The 13,422-nt window shown below is 40.6% G+C and overlaps 1 protein-coding gene across 1 annotated transcript in view; it reads right to left on the bottom strand.

The window, feature by feature from the left end:
- The window catches only part of dnah7 (dynein, axonemal, heavy chain 7), a 76,161-nt gene that overhangs the window by 3,133 nt on the left and 59,606 nt on the right, over positions 1 to 13,422 (bottom strand). The window contains exons 55-65 of the mRNA XM_056388975.1: positions 13,040 to 13,132; positions 12,685 to 12,861; positions 12,320 to 12,481; positions 12,004 to 12,204; positions 11,600 to 11,761; positions 10,641 to 10,826; positions 9,377 to 9,514; positions 6,907 to 7,137; positions 4,682 to 4,834; positions 2,395 to 2,572; positions 1,451 to 1,554 (exon numbers count right to left, since the gene is read on the bottom strand). Of these exons, the coding sequence (XP_056244950.1) occupies positions 1,451 to 1,554; positions 2,395 to 2,572; positions 4,682 to 4,834; positions 6,907 to 7,137; positions 9,377 to 9,514; positions 10,641 to 10,826; positions 11,600 to 11,761; positions 12,004 to 12,204; positions 12,320 to 12,481; positions 12,685 to 12,861; positions 13,040 to 13,132 (1,785 nt within the window). The remainder of the gene's footprint in view (positions 1 to 1,450; positions 1,555 to 2,394; positions 2,573 to 4,681; positions 4,835 to 6,906; positions 7,138 to 9,376; positions 9,515 to 10,640; positions 10,827 to 11,599; positions 11,762 to 12,003; positions 12,205 to 12,319; positions 12,482 to 12,684; positions 12,862 to 13,039; positions 13,133 to 13,422) is intronic.

Below are 13,422 nucleotides of genomic sequence, written 5' to 3'. Positions count from 1 at the left end.
GATGTGAACATCCTCCTGGGTAGAACTGCAGCTACAGTCTGCTGCTTGTTGTTCACTTTCTCCTTGGAGACTCACAAAATTGGTCTGTGATTAAAAAAAAACCAAACCTCCTTGTAGGAGGTTACAAGCTGAATAACACTGGAATCTGCCCAATTTTAATAATTTGAAATGAGGCTCATATCTCTCCTCTTTTTGACACCTATAGGGATTCACAGGAGCTGAATCAATAAACTTCCTCAGATTTTATTTAAGAATATGTTATGCGTTATGTTATTTTCACTATAGCCTATACTACCAGGTCATCTCAAACTAAGGCTTAATATTTGCCCTCATTGAGGTGTAAAACCCTAACAGTATATAATGTGTAAACCCACACTTCTCTGTGTTTATTTGTACTTTCAGTTAAAATGCTTCTCTGTGTTGAAAACTGCTGTTAAAACTGCACCGATTATCATCATACAAGAGACATCAGAGCAGCAGAATCAGATCTGGGGGAAATGGGGAGAGTTTCTGTAGTTCACCTTCACCATGGAAACAGCAGGTGACAAAAAAAAATCTCATGAAAGAGCATATTCCAAGATTCAAGTTTCCATTTTTGAACATGTTAATGACTTTAAAAGTTAAGTAGAAAATAAACAAAACTTTGAAAAAAAAACCCAAACAATTTAACTTTGTATAATGAGAAAAAATCTTCAATGTGCCCATCGTCATATCTCTGAAAACTAAGCAAACTCCATCTGCCAATGAAAAACACAAAACAGCGAGATGTTTTTGTCACACTATTTGTTTAGCAAAGTTGTGTCTGAGGTAGCCTGGTTCCAGACCTCTTCATCACCACTTACAGCTCTAATTTATTTAGTGATTCAAATGTGTTTAGTACATGAAGAAGGAATCTTTAAGCTAAAACTATAATGAAGCACCACTGTCACAGACTGGAGCTTTTAGCTGCGGGGCTGTTGTAAGCTCAGCTGTTGAAAGTTTATCAAATGATCACAAAACTCACAGTAGAATTTATAATGTGATAACTGTGGTCAATAATAGGCTATTAAACTTAAACTTAGAAGCAGTCTTCTACGAAACTGAAGGTTTGAACATATTGACCTGTCAACTGAATCGTAGCTGTGTGAACACCTGTGTGTTGCGTTGACTCACTGTTGTGCGTACTGAAGTGCATTTGAATGGCGAGGTCATCACTTTAGCTTACAAAACAAGTGAACTACATACATAGCTAACCACATAGTGAGTGGCCACAAGTGTTTGAGCTGACCTGAATGAAAAGTGATTTGGGATTTACTGCTCTATAAACAACGAGACATTGTCTAACATGGTGTCAGGCTGAATGACTGGAGTGATACAAATCGGCAGTTCAGTCTGACTATCAGGCTGTTTCTGAGGATTCTTAAATGTTGCTTTCTAACTAACAGTATTGTGTAGTGGGTGTGCTCCTCACCACAGGCATCGGGTCATGCAGCACTTTGGGGTAGGACTCAGCAAGAAGTTTGGTCTCTCTGTCCCAGCGGGCGCCATCGAGGAAGAGGCCTCGAATGTACACACCTGACAAAATCATTCAGAGGTAGAAGACAAGAGGTGAGTGTTATTATTAGAGTCATCCACTTCCTTCTGCAAACGCCACATAACCCACGGTCATTGAGGAACCCTGTGACTACAACACACGCAAATGTTGGCTCTTCCAGTAACCACACGACTTTATGAATCAAGCTGAACTGACCTCTGTGTGAAAACACTGTCTTTTCATACAGCATGTGAGCTCCCCTATTAATGGTGCAGGGAAAAAAAGGGCGAGATTTAGAGATAACTGACTCTTGGCATCCTGTCAGTATAACACACTCAAATGCACAAACACACTGTCAGATTAGTAGTTTGGCAGTATGGGCTGTGTTGGTGTGATGGGGCCCCAGCTGGGAACTGATTGATGGTGAGACTTTATGTGAGACTGACTGAGAATCTCACAGCAGAGCTGGAGGCACAGCGAGGGGCTGACGCAGACCCGCATGCAGGCAAGAGACAGGGAGGCTTTGCTTCAACTTTATACTCACTTTATACTCCGCCTCTCTCATTTTCAGTCAGCCTAATGTCAGTTTTCATCTGTTTGTTTCTTCTCCTCCACCCACTGCCTATGTGCCTCTTATTTCACTCTCTGGTTTGAAAGCTTGTATCTTTTTCCATTTCCTTCTGAATCCTTCCTTCCTCAAGTGCTCTCTATCATAGTGTCTTACCTCTGCTTTCATTAAACTAGGGGATGATTTGCTGAATATCACCTTTCAATAGCTCTTCTAATATCCTACTTTTTCTTTTAAACTACCATCCTTCATTCTCCCTATAACCACTCTTGCTCATCCTGTCTCCTCCTCCTCTCCCCCACTAGTATCGTACCGTCCTCTGGGGGTCGTTTGTATTTTCTGTCATCCAGGACCTCGAAGTCGAAACCCAGCAAGTCAATAGGGACAGTGTGTTTCCTGGCATAGTTCTGCTGGCTGCCTGTGAGGAAGGCCTGGGTGAAGAAGAATCCTGATATCCAGAATACAGCAGGTGTACCCTTATCATACCAGTCCTGAACACACAGCAGGGCACAGAAGAGAGGGACAATTACAACCACAACCAGTCAGAGTACTGTGGACACAAAGGTTTTCAAGTGGGTTCACATGATTGAGTGTTGGTTAAGTTCAGGTTACTGTACACTTTGTGTACAGTTTTTGTATTTATATACAGCAGGGTAATCCACGACAGAAAAAAAAGAAAAATGCACATATTAACAGCACAAACACAAAACTAGGGATGGCGGGAGCACAACTACATTACAATATCATATGTTTAAACATAATGTTCAGTTGATTATGTGAGTGTGGGAACAGTGTGAATCTGATCAGTGAAAGGAACTGAGCACTGAAATCAGTCTCTCAAAAAATTTCTGAGCTGAGGTCAACACAGTTGTATCACATCTCATTTAAATGCTACATTCTAATGTGAAAAAGGAAATTCTTTACTTGCTCTGAAAATATTAATGAACCATTATTAACATCACTTCACATATCTGCTAGTTTTCCCATATCAATAGGGTTTAAAATTTCAGGTAACCAGACTATGTTGAGAGTGTGCTCATTCATACACATGCTCCCAATGACAATACTAACATACTGATGTTTAGCAGTTTTAGCAGTTATAATGTAACGATTAGCATGTTAGAATGCTAACATTTGCTAATTAGCACTTAATACAAAGTACAGATGGACATCTTTGGTTTTGAAAGTTCAAAATCACAACATGCATTTAAGTTGAATCATCAGTTTTTTGTGTGTTTTCCATCCAATAGCCTGCTAGTTCGTATTAAACAAAAATATACTTGTTTGCTTTATGAGATGAGAGGAAGAACATCAGTTTCTTTGTGCATTCAGTAAAGAATGAAAAACATAGCCGTAGCCTAGCTTAGCACAAAAACAGGAAGCAGGGAGAAAGAGCTCACAGTTTTACTCACAGTTAGCTCACACAGTGGAACCATCTGATAACTATCTAAAGATGAACAAGTACCCTGTGACTGGACATGAGACAAGATTCAACATGTGTGTTTCCAGTCTTCGTGCTAAGCTAGGCAAAGAACATACTGTCTGCCTGAGAGGAAACTTGTTTTTCTTCTCAAAACTTGTTAAAACAGTAAACAATTTCTAGATTTCTTAAAGTGTGGATGTATTCTGTCAAGAAAGCTGCTGCCTCAGATAAGAAAGCCAAGACTTTCCAGTTCACCCTGTGGGGAGTCAAGAGTGGACATTTCAGTTGGATAACTATTACATACACACACACACACACACACACACACACACACACACACACACACACACACACACACACACACACACACACACACAGAATTCTTTTCACTCAGCTGAGTAATGATGATCAGGAGGATATTTCTGCAGTGGAAATAGAAAAGGGAAACATGGAAACTGATGGTTAAGTGAAGCAGTTCACTTTGCAGACTCACATGACAGACCGTGTGTCTCTACATGTGTTTCTTCTACCAACTGTGATAGATCCACCTACCTCCTATGTGTTGATAAGCCACAGTGAAATGAAGTGGTCTTGTGCAACTCAAGTGTGACACAGCTTAAGGCAGGGTTGCAGTTGACTATAGAGGGTACAGTATGTACTAAAGTGAACTTTTCCATGTGATATCAGCTCTTCACCTCTGAGGCCAAACAAGCCAGCGGGGTTCCAGAGACTTAAGAAGACATGACCATTTAAGGAGTGTGTTCTGTGTTTTTTTTTTCCCCCAGAGCAAGTTGCTTATTGGGTATTTGCCTTCCAGTGAGGAATGACCATAGTGAAATATTTATACTAATATGACTCTACAAGCAGCGTGATTAAGAAGACACTTTCTTCTTTCTTGTCTCCTTCTTTCTATTCTTTTTAATTATTTCTCTGTTTGTGTCAATTTCCATTTTGCCATTCTTTATTATGTAAACCTCCCTCCGATGCGGGATTCAAACCGGGGCCGACTGCAGCAACTCTACATATGGGGCGCCTGCTCAACCCACTGCGCCACGGTCTTCTTTTTCTGAGGTTATTATTTTGTCTCAGACAATTGACTTAGTAGTTTTGTATAACCAAAGACACTTGTATGATACTGCAAGTGTCTGATATGGAGCACTTTGGCAAGTTTCAGTACCTGTAAGAACTTGAGTCTCTCCAGGAAGTCACTGACGTAGCTTCCCAGCGGTTTTAGGCTGGGGTAGGACTTCTTCATCCACATGCCTGGGATACGCCCCTTCAGGATGCTGCTGACCACCTCCTCCAGCTCTGCAGACATCACTACCAGCCCCTGCACACACACACACACACACACACACACAAATACACATACATTTACAGACATACCTTAACCTACAAACACATGATTGACATCTTCACAACCTGAAAATGTGAAGTTGTTCAAGTGCTGTTATAACACAGAATTGAACGGGAGAGAAAGATAATATGAGAGAAATCGAAGCTTGTCACTTATACTTGTCTCTCTGGAGATAGGTGATAGGTGACGGACAACCACATAATGGGAATTCTTGTTACTCTGTAGGGGGTCTTTAATATAAATATGAAAGATCATGTGCTTTTCCCCCCTTAGTGTCTCTTTTATGTTCCCTCCAATTCAATCCCATGAGGAAGGTGCATCTCATAAGGAGAGGATATACGTAGAAGGTTTGTTTATTAAATGGCATAAAGAGACGCATGTGTGTGTGTTCACACATATTCATGCACACATTCAGATGACATTTGGTTTGGTCTTTTGTTCACAACACGCACCAAATAATTACAGATAAAACAAAGATGGAGGGATGGATGTTATGTCCTAAATACCTATTTTCACTTCAAGTATGTCTCTTGGTAGTAATTTGAAGAAAAACTTATTATGAAAAACAACACAACAAAATCATATTAAGGCTTTAAGATACAGTAGCTCTATTTGGGAGTCTGCTTAATTGTCAAGATTCATAGTTCATCACACACAGCAGATGTGGTTTGTGCCAACTACTTACACTCTCCTACCACTTCCTTCTTGTTTATTTATGGATCAAGTGACAGCAAAACCACAACCTAAGTTTCAAACAACCTGGCAGCAAACAAACACATATTTATAGCTGTGTTAGCAGCTGATCCTAGGAATGGCAACGTCATTTCACCACCGTGGTCTAAACCGAAATGTCTCGACGGCTACTGGGTGGGTTACCATTAAATTTGGGACAGATATACATGCTGCAGAGATGATGAATAGTAATACTTCAGTAATCTCCCTGCATTTCCCTTAAATTTCAATTTGTCCAGGTTTATGACCAAGTCCTTGCAAAAACAGTATTCCCATCAGCCTGAGTTGCGCTGTGTGTTTACTGCTAATTACCAAATGTTAACATGGTAATATGCTAAACCAACATGGTGAACATGATAAACATTATACCTGCTAATCATCAGCACATTAGCTTTGTCATTGTGAGTGTGTTAGGATGCTGATGATAGTATTTAGCTCAAAGCACCACTGTGCTGCACAGCCTCACAGAGCTGCTTGCATGGCTGTAGATTATACTGTACAGTATTTAGTCCAGGCACAAAGAAGTGGCTAGAATACATAACAGCACTGCAGGAATCGAGCTATTGTATTTAGCAGGGTGGGCTCAGTTCTTCTCTATGCTGCAGAGCACTTTCTGAAGAGAAGGTCAATGCACTAGTTCACGATTTGAAGATTTAGATAGCTGCTTCATCCCAGTCATTTCCTCAGGGTCATCAACATTTCTATAAAGTATCCATTTATTTTTTTCAGAGCACTCACTGCTTGTACATTTACTTAGTGCATAATATAAAGACGCTGGTAGACGAAGAAGACGCTAAAACCAATAACACACAATGACTTTTAGGTGGATGCAGTTTTTCTGGATAATTGTTAATTTCTACATTTTTCCAAAGTGTTAAACTAATTATAGTTTTAGATTAGTGCACTCGGTGTGTTGTGTTGATGCTTACAGCATTTGATTTCTGAGGATATATTACCAAAGTTTCCCCTGTAATCGTTCAGCAGAGTTGTGTCCCTACTGAAGAAATATTGCTTTCACTGCACAGGAATGTAAAATCAATAATAATTCATCATTTGGCCTTACTGTTTATCTAAAACAAACAAATTAAGCGTAATTACAGTACACTGGGCCATATATCATACTGTAACTATCCAAATAACAAGGATCACTGAAAATGGGACCAGGATCAAGTTTAAAGATTTAACTACCATCCCTTAGTGCTAATATGTGAGGTGTTGCACATCTTACACATCTCTTTGCAATGGCATCAAATTTCACTCAGTGTAGAATAATACATTCCCCTCCTTTCTATCAGCTCCACGTATGTATGCACCTTAATGGCCTTCTGGATGTTGACACAGGAGCCTCGGATGTTGCAGAGCAGGTTGTTGAAGCGGCCCATCTCCTGCACCAGCACTGTGTTCATGCTCTGATTGTAGCTGGTGGGAAAGCGCCTCATTGCTGCCTCCAAGTCAAAGTCTCCAGGCAGCTTGCTTAGGATGTCAGCTGCCACTTCAAAGACCATGTCATCTGAGGATTTGGCGTCTCCGCCTGTAGAGCGGGACTGATCAGAGACACAGAGCGTCAGAGGATGGATGAGAAGGGGAGGCAGGACTTATGGCTTGGATTGCTTTGACAGTTCATCATTTTGGGGGAAAAATTATCTTTTGCTGTCTTTGACTTGTCAAATTATGTATTCCCTTTTTAGGACTCTTTTGCATTGGTGCTATTTTGATCCTGAAAAGACCCTGATGTTAAGAGGTTCTGACTTCTAACTTTACTTTTAAAAGGACACAAAATGACACAGAATATCATAGTCTTATCAGTTACCTTCCCTTTCTTAATTTGTGGTTATTTCTCAGGCTCAGAGGGATTCTAGCAAGTATAATCTTAGGATCTCATCTTTAGACACACACCCACACCCACCCACCAATACACACACACACACGCCCACACACACCCACCCATCCACCCACCCAACACACAAACACACACACACACACACACATCCACCCACCCACAGACGTGCGCACACACACACGTGCGCGCACACACACACACACGCACACACACACACACACACACACACACACACACACACACACACACACACACACACACACACACACACACACACACACACACACGCACACACACACACACTCACACAGTAATTTGACACGGTCTTATCAACAATTCTAATAATCATTCATGCTGATAATTATTCACTCTCATCTGTGATTCGTCCACTTTCCTCTCAGTCCAAGTGCTACATTTACCTATTTGATGCTCAGTCAGTAGCGAGTGGTAATGGATAATCATTGGCTAATGGCATCGGGGTTACAGTAGGGGAATGACAAATAGTTGCTTCATTCCATTTGAAGCATCTCCATGTTTATCGGTCATTGAGACGGATGAGACTGTATTAGATGCTAATAAAGTTCACACATGACTGAAACCATTATTAATCTTGTTGAATGGAGTTTATAAAAATAAATGTCAGACTCCATTGGACTCTAATTTTAACTTGAATCTAGAAGTGGCAATGCCTGTGGAAATAATTTTCTATTTGTTTATAGCAAGTCAGGTCTGTATATAAGGAGCTGAAAGAGGCAGACATATAGAGACACTCTCGCCTGCTGTTACATCTTGATCCCTTGCACTTGTTTAATATCAAGTTTAATTCCCATGGGAATTCCGACAATTTAAACTTTTGAAAAATGTTAGATAATGGAGAGGCAGTGCACTGTATCTTAAAATAAATAAAGGGATACCCAGATAAATAAACATCTTTCCACTTTGCAGGAGAAGCTGCACTTGCGTCATTTTCAAGTTGGCCTTGATGTGAAATGCCTTAGATTTGATTTGCAGCAAACATTAACTAGACCCAGGAAGCTGTAAGCTATAATCCTCAACAAGCTAACATAGTCTAACTCTACAGAGCTGAGATATAATGATGTGGGATCACACAGATCTGCCGCACTGAGTCACACTGTGACTTTGCAGTGTGACTTTTTGTTCTTTGAGAAGTCTCTCTACAAACAACTAAAGTGTTTATTTATATTTTTCTCTTTAATTAATATTGCATAGATTATTTTAGTGGAGCACAGATAAATATGTAAGGCTGGCAAAGATACTAAAAAAGGTAAGCATATGGATGCTGTGTGTTTGTATGAGACAGTATTTCTGTGTCTAGGTAAATGTGTGATTTCTGTGTATGTTCATGTCATGCATTTGCTGGGTGAGAGTGTGATGCATGTTATATACAATTTGAAAATCTACCAACTGAGTACTGACATTCCAGCCGAGCATCTGGATGGTGGCCAAGAGGGGGTCGTGTTGGTTTGGGAAGCGACCAAGAAATCAGTTCACTTTTAACAGCGCTGTTTAATGCCTGATATTTTTCACCCAGTTTTATGGTCACAAACCTCTGGGTCATTTAATTGCATACTGTATTAATGAATTCGGGATCACATTGATGTTATTGTCTGAGAGACATGAAATTGTGGCCTTGTAATGTCAGCAAGAGTAATATTTAAAAAAAACCTGATTGGGAAGCTATCTATCTACCTATATATATATATATATATATATATATATATATATATATGTATATGTATATTGTGTATCCAATCCACAGTCATTCCTATTTAAGTGAATAGGAAAGTGTTCTTAGTCAGCATATTTTTGTAAAAGATGGACCGACTAATTCCATTGTGTGTGTTTACACTTGTTCATGTGTGATACTTAGTTACTCTTAATCAATATAATCCCTTCTGTATCATAGGTCTAGGTTGATTTACCTGCGTTAGCAAGATGCTGTCAAACAGTAGTTGTGTCTCAGCCTGATCCTTGGTGATATCTGCATTGGCATTCATGCCAAAAATCTCCGGTGACGGGTTGAGTGGCAGCGACTTGGTGTATTCTATGTAGCTGTTGTACTGCAACAGAGATGCAGAGAAACAGAGGGAGGTGAGAGGAGTAAAGTAAGAGGACAATTTTTAACGCAACATCAGGAAACATCTCCAGTAATAACACTCTCTGAAAAACAAGTTGGCTCCTTAGATTGCTGACATTTATGATAATGACTATGTAAATGTGACTTCATGAATAAAAGATGTGGTTGGAGGGGGGTGCAGCACTGGAGAACAAAATGCCAAATAAAATGGAGCGCGCCATAGATTGCACTTGTGTTAACAAATATATCAACCTTCACTGATGGTGGTTGCCTGCTGTGCCTTGTTACACACATTTTATCTCCTAATGACTTTTTAAAGGTAGCTCAACAACAGTGCTAAGCAACTGTGAGGTCTATAATATGCTTAGTTTAGAAACAAACACATTAAAGCGAGTTTAACTTTTCTTGAGTTTTTAAGGTAGCGATATTCTAAACTTTGTGTATCCGCTGTTTTAACAGAAGGAAAGTCATATTGTTGGAGGATATTCAAGGAAAAACACACTGCTGCTTAACAGCTCTATGCTGCAGTGTATTATATCTCAAAAAGGTCCAACTATCTTGACTACAACAAAAACACAGTGTCCTTGATGCAAAACACAGCTCCTACATATCAGCTCCCAGTGTGTGTGGTCATCTCTAGCCAGAATACATAGGGTTGTGTTGAATAAACACTCGATTAGGCAAAAGAGGGGAGCCACTGTCATCTAGTTAACAAAGGATTATATTTTCTGATGAGGTTATCCTCATATCTCTGCAAAATCACTGACTGTAGAAACACCTGCATTTCATAGATGACCAAAGTAAAGAAGAACTACTTCACACTTAACAACGCCCCATTGGCAGTGAATGTGCAGCCTGCTTAATGTGAATAAGTGAGTGACGAGTCAGTTCAGTGAGTTGCTTTGTATCTAAAACAACTCTATGTGAAATACTGTGCAAAGTTTCCCAGGTAATACCACGGCAGTGCTTAATCTTTGTAAAATCCTATGTGTATTAATGTGGTTACAGCCAAATCTAAGCTAAAGCTGTGATTTATAAAGAACCCTTCTTGATACTAAGACTGCTGTTGGCTATGATTTATAGCAATTTTGTGTGATTCTGTTTCTTACATCTCCCTCAGCTGGTGCATAGTATATCCCACTGGGATCAAACTTATAGTCCGGGTCCTTGATGATCTTGGAAGTGTAGAAGATAGAGAGGATTGTACGAAGAGTCCGTCTGTCCCAGTCATCTGTCACACGCCCTCCATAGTTACACTCACCAGTCATGTAACGCACGGCGTCAAATGGCACTTCCTGCAGGAAACAAGAAATCAGGCATTTTACACAGGAATCAAAGAATGACCTTGCAATAGGGTTGCACATTTTAAGGAGAGGTGGGCATTGAGATGCAGGATTTCCTTGTCTGTGTGTACATTCTTTGGTGTGTTGTGTACATTCTTATGTAACAGGGGACCTGGCTGAAATTCACTTCAGGACCTGGACTTGGAATGAAAGCTGATGTAATAGCAGGTGAAAGGTTAGGGCTGTGCCCATTGTGGCATTTTCCACTAGAGGGTTTCACTTACAAATTCACTGAGCGGCACTTGGTTACAAGATGAAAATGTCACTCTTCAAAAAAGATATCCTCAGTAGTTAATTTCTGCCACTTTTTCTCAGCTACAGCGGAGGAACTAAGACTGGTGGAGGGCTGGAGTGCTATCGGTTTGTGGAAAAATGTCAAGAGTGGAGTTGAATATAGAGGATGAAAGCAGATACTTATATGAGGAGGAAACCACTTGTAAAGGCTAGAATTTCTATTATCTGCTTAGACACTGAATACCGTATATATGAATGGTGAACATACAAAAGCATGTTTTATTTTGTGCAAGTGATATGAACTTAGTTCATGTGGGTCTATATGAAGTATGTATGACAGAACAAGGTTGTGTTAGTATGCACTTACCTGGGAAACATGTGATGATGTTTCTAATAACTGACTTTTAAGTGAGTTAATGGAGAGAGTTAAAAAATACTTTTAATAATACCAAAGAAATAAGAATCATCCATGAAAGGAAAACGCTATGTACCTCGTACTGTTCCAGGAACATGTGCAGCTGTTGTACAGAGATCCGGAGGTCGGTCTCATTGAATTCATAAGGAATGTTCCAGCCTAAAGGTCCAAACTTCCTCCTCTCTTGGGTTAGGGCGTGGAAGAAGCACAGACCATACAGTAGCTTCTTGAATACAGCCTGAGAGGTGGATAAGCACAGATGGGTGGCATAGTCAAAGATAAATAGTACTGGTTGTTTTTTATTTCTACAGCTAAAACAAACACACACTGAAATGCACAGCAGGGTGACAAGAGACACAAAGGAGCATTGGACTCCCACTGATGTAGGTGTGATAGATATTCACAGCAAGCCACCTAGATATATATATACACACACACATGCACACACACACGAAGACATGCACGCAGGCACACACTGACCGGCTTGCTACAGCTTCCAAAAAACTCTGGGTCAGAGATAGGATCCATTAAGAAGGAGCGTGCAATGTTGGCGCGCAGGCCCTTCGGAGCCTCGTTGGTCATCTTCACCCCATTCTGAAGCACAGCCACAGGGAAGGTGGGAGATGGGTAACTAGTCAGCCACAGCCTAAAGTCTGGGTGGGTGGTGTCTGGGTTCAGCTCCTGCTCACAGCCACAAAGACCAAGTAAATAAATGAACATACTGGAAGTAATATAGTAGCACTTTAAGCATTGGGTATAGAATCTGTGTATAGAAAGCATGTGTGTGTGTTCTGACCTCACAGACTTTCTCCAGAGTTGACATCCATGAAGTGGCCAAGTGGCAGTTCTGCAGAACCACCCAGGTGCCCTCTTTAATGGCTGTCTCAATCATACGCATAGCAATAGGACCCTGGCCTTGGCCCAGTGAGAGGGAGGTCAGCTTGTTACCAGTGAAGCCCTAAGGGATAAGAACAGTCATGCACATGCACACACTAACTTATGTAGCTGCTTTTTACCCTGGAAGGAGCCAAAATTATTTTCAGTGCTTTCAAGACCTGTGTGGGAGCCTTGCAAATCTAGAGGATTCAATTTCTCCTTTCATTTTGAGTTTGTACACACAGCAGGCTTCAAAGGTACTGAATTTCCCAGATGTCTCTGTACCTTTTCATCTCCAAACTTCAGCAATGCAGCCATGGGGTCTGAGCCGGGGGAGAGGATGAAGATCAGGGAGGCACAGCAGTGGCTATCAACAAAGGCCTCACTCAGGTTGAAGGGTGGCGCTTCAATGAAGGGACGACCCAAACTGTTGGAAACAAACTCTTGTACCATGGGAATAATCTGGAGGACAGATTAATGGAATGTGTTTAGTGTTTGCGTGAAAAAGTCCTTATAACCTGAAATCATTCTGGAATTTTTGCATCCTAATATAATGGGGATGTTTACGGAAATGGATTCACAACTTGGTAGCCAAAAAATCTTTTGGAAACAATCTTTGGAAAAAAACATATGATCTGACCTTGTCAGGTCTGAGACATCGAATCACCAGCATCTTCTGAAACTGGCTCAGTTTGTCCTGCCACTCATCGGGGAAAGGAGTCTGATGGGGGCTCTGCAAATGGACACAGCACAACCCAGACTGAAATTATACTGTTGGGTAAATGGGAATTACTTCAGACTCCACGCTGGAGCACAATGCATTTGCTTCTAAATATTAGCATGACTCACTTTAACATGACCTTTTCTGGGAAGAAAATATACTGCAGATATCTCATCACTTATTTTTCTTCCACCATTATCTGTTTCATAAACATAAATGCTAATAAAATACTCAAGTGACTGGTGTAGAATAGAATCAAGCAAATCAGAGGAGAACCTGCAAAGTCACAGAGATGAATAAAT

This window comes from Seriola aureovittata, chromosome 11, assembly GCF_021018895.1.
Source record: "Seriola aureovittata isolate HTS-2021-v1 ecotype China chromosome 11, ASM2101889v1, whole genome shotgun sequence".
Taxonomy (NCBI): Eukaryota; Metazoa; Chordata; class Actinopteri; order Carangiformes; family Carangidae; genus Seriola; species Seriola aureovittata.
Note: the sequence above shows the minus strand (reverse complement) of the source record. Positions and strands in the feature narration are given on the sequence as shown.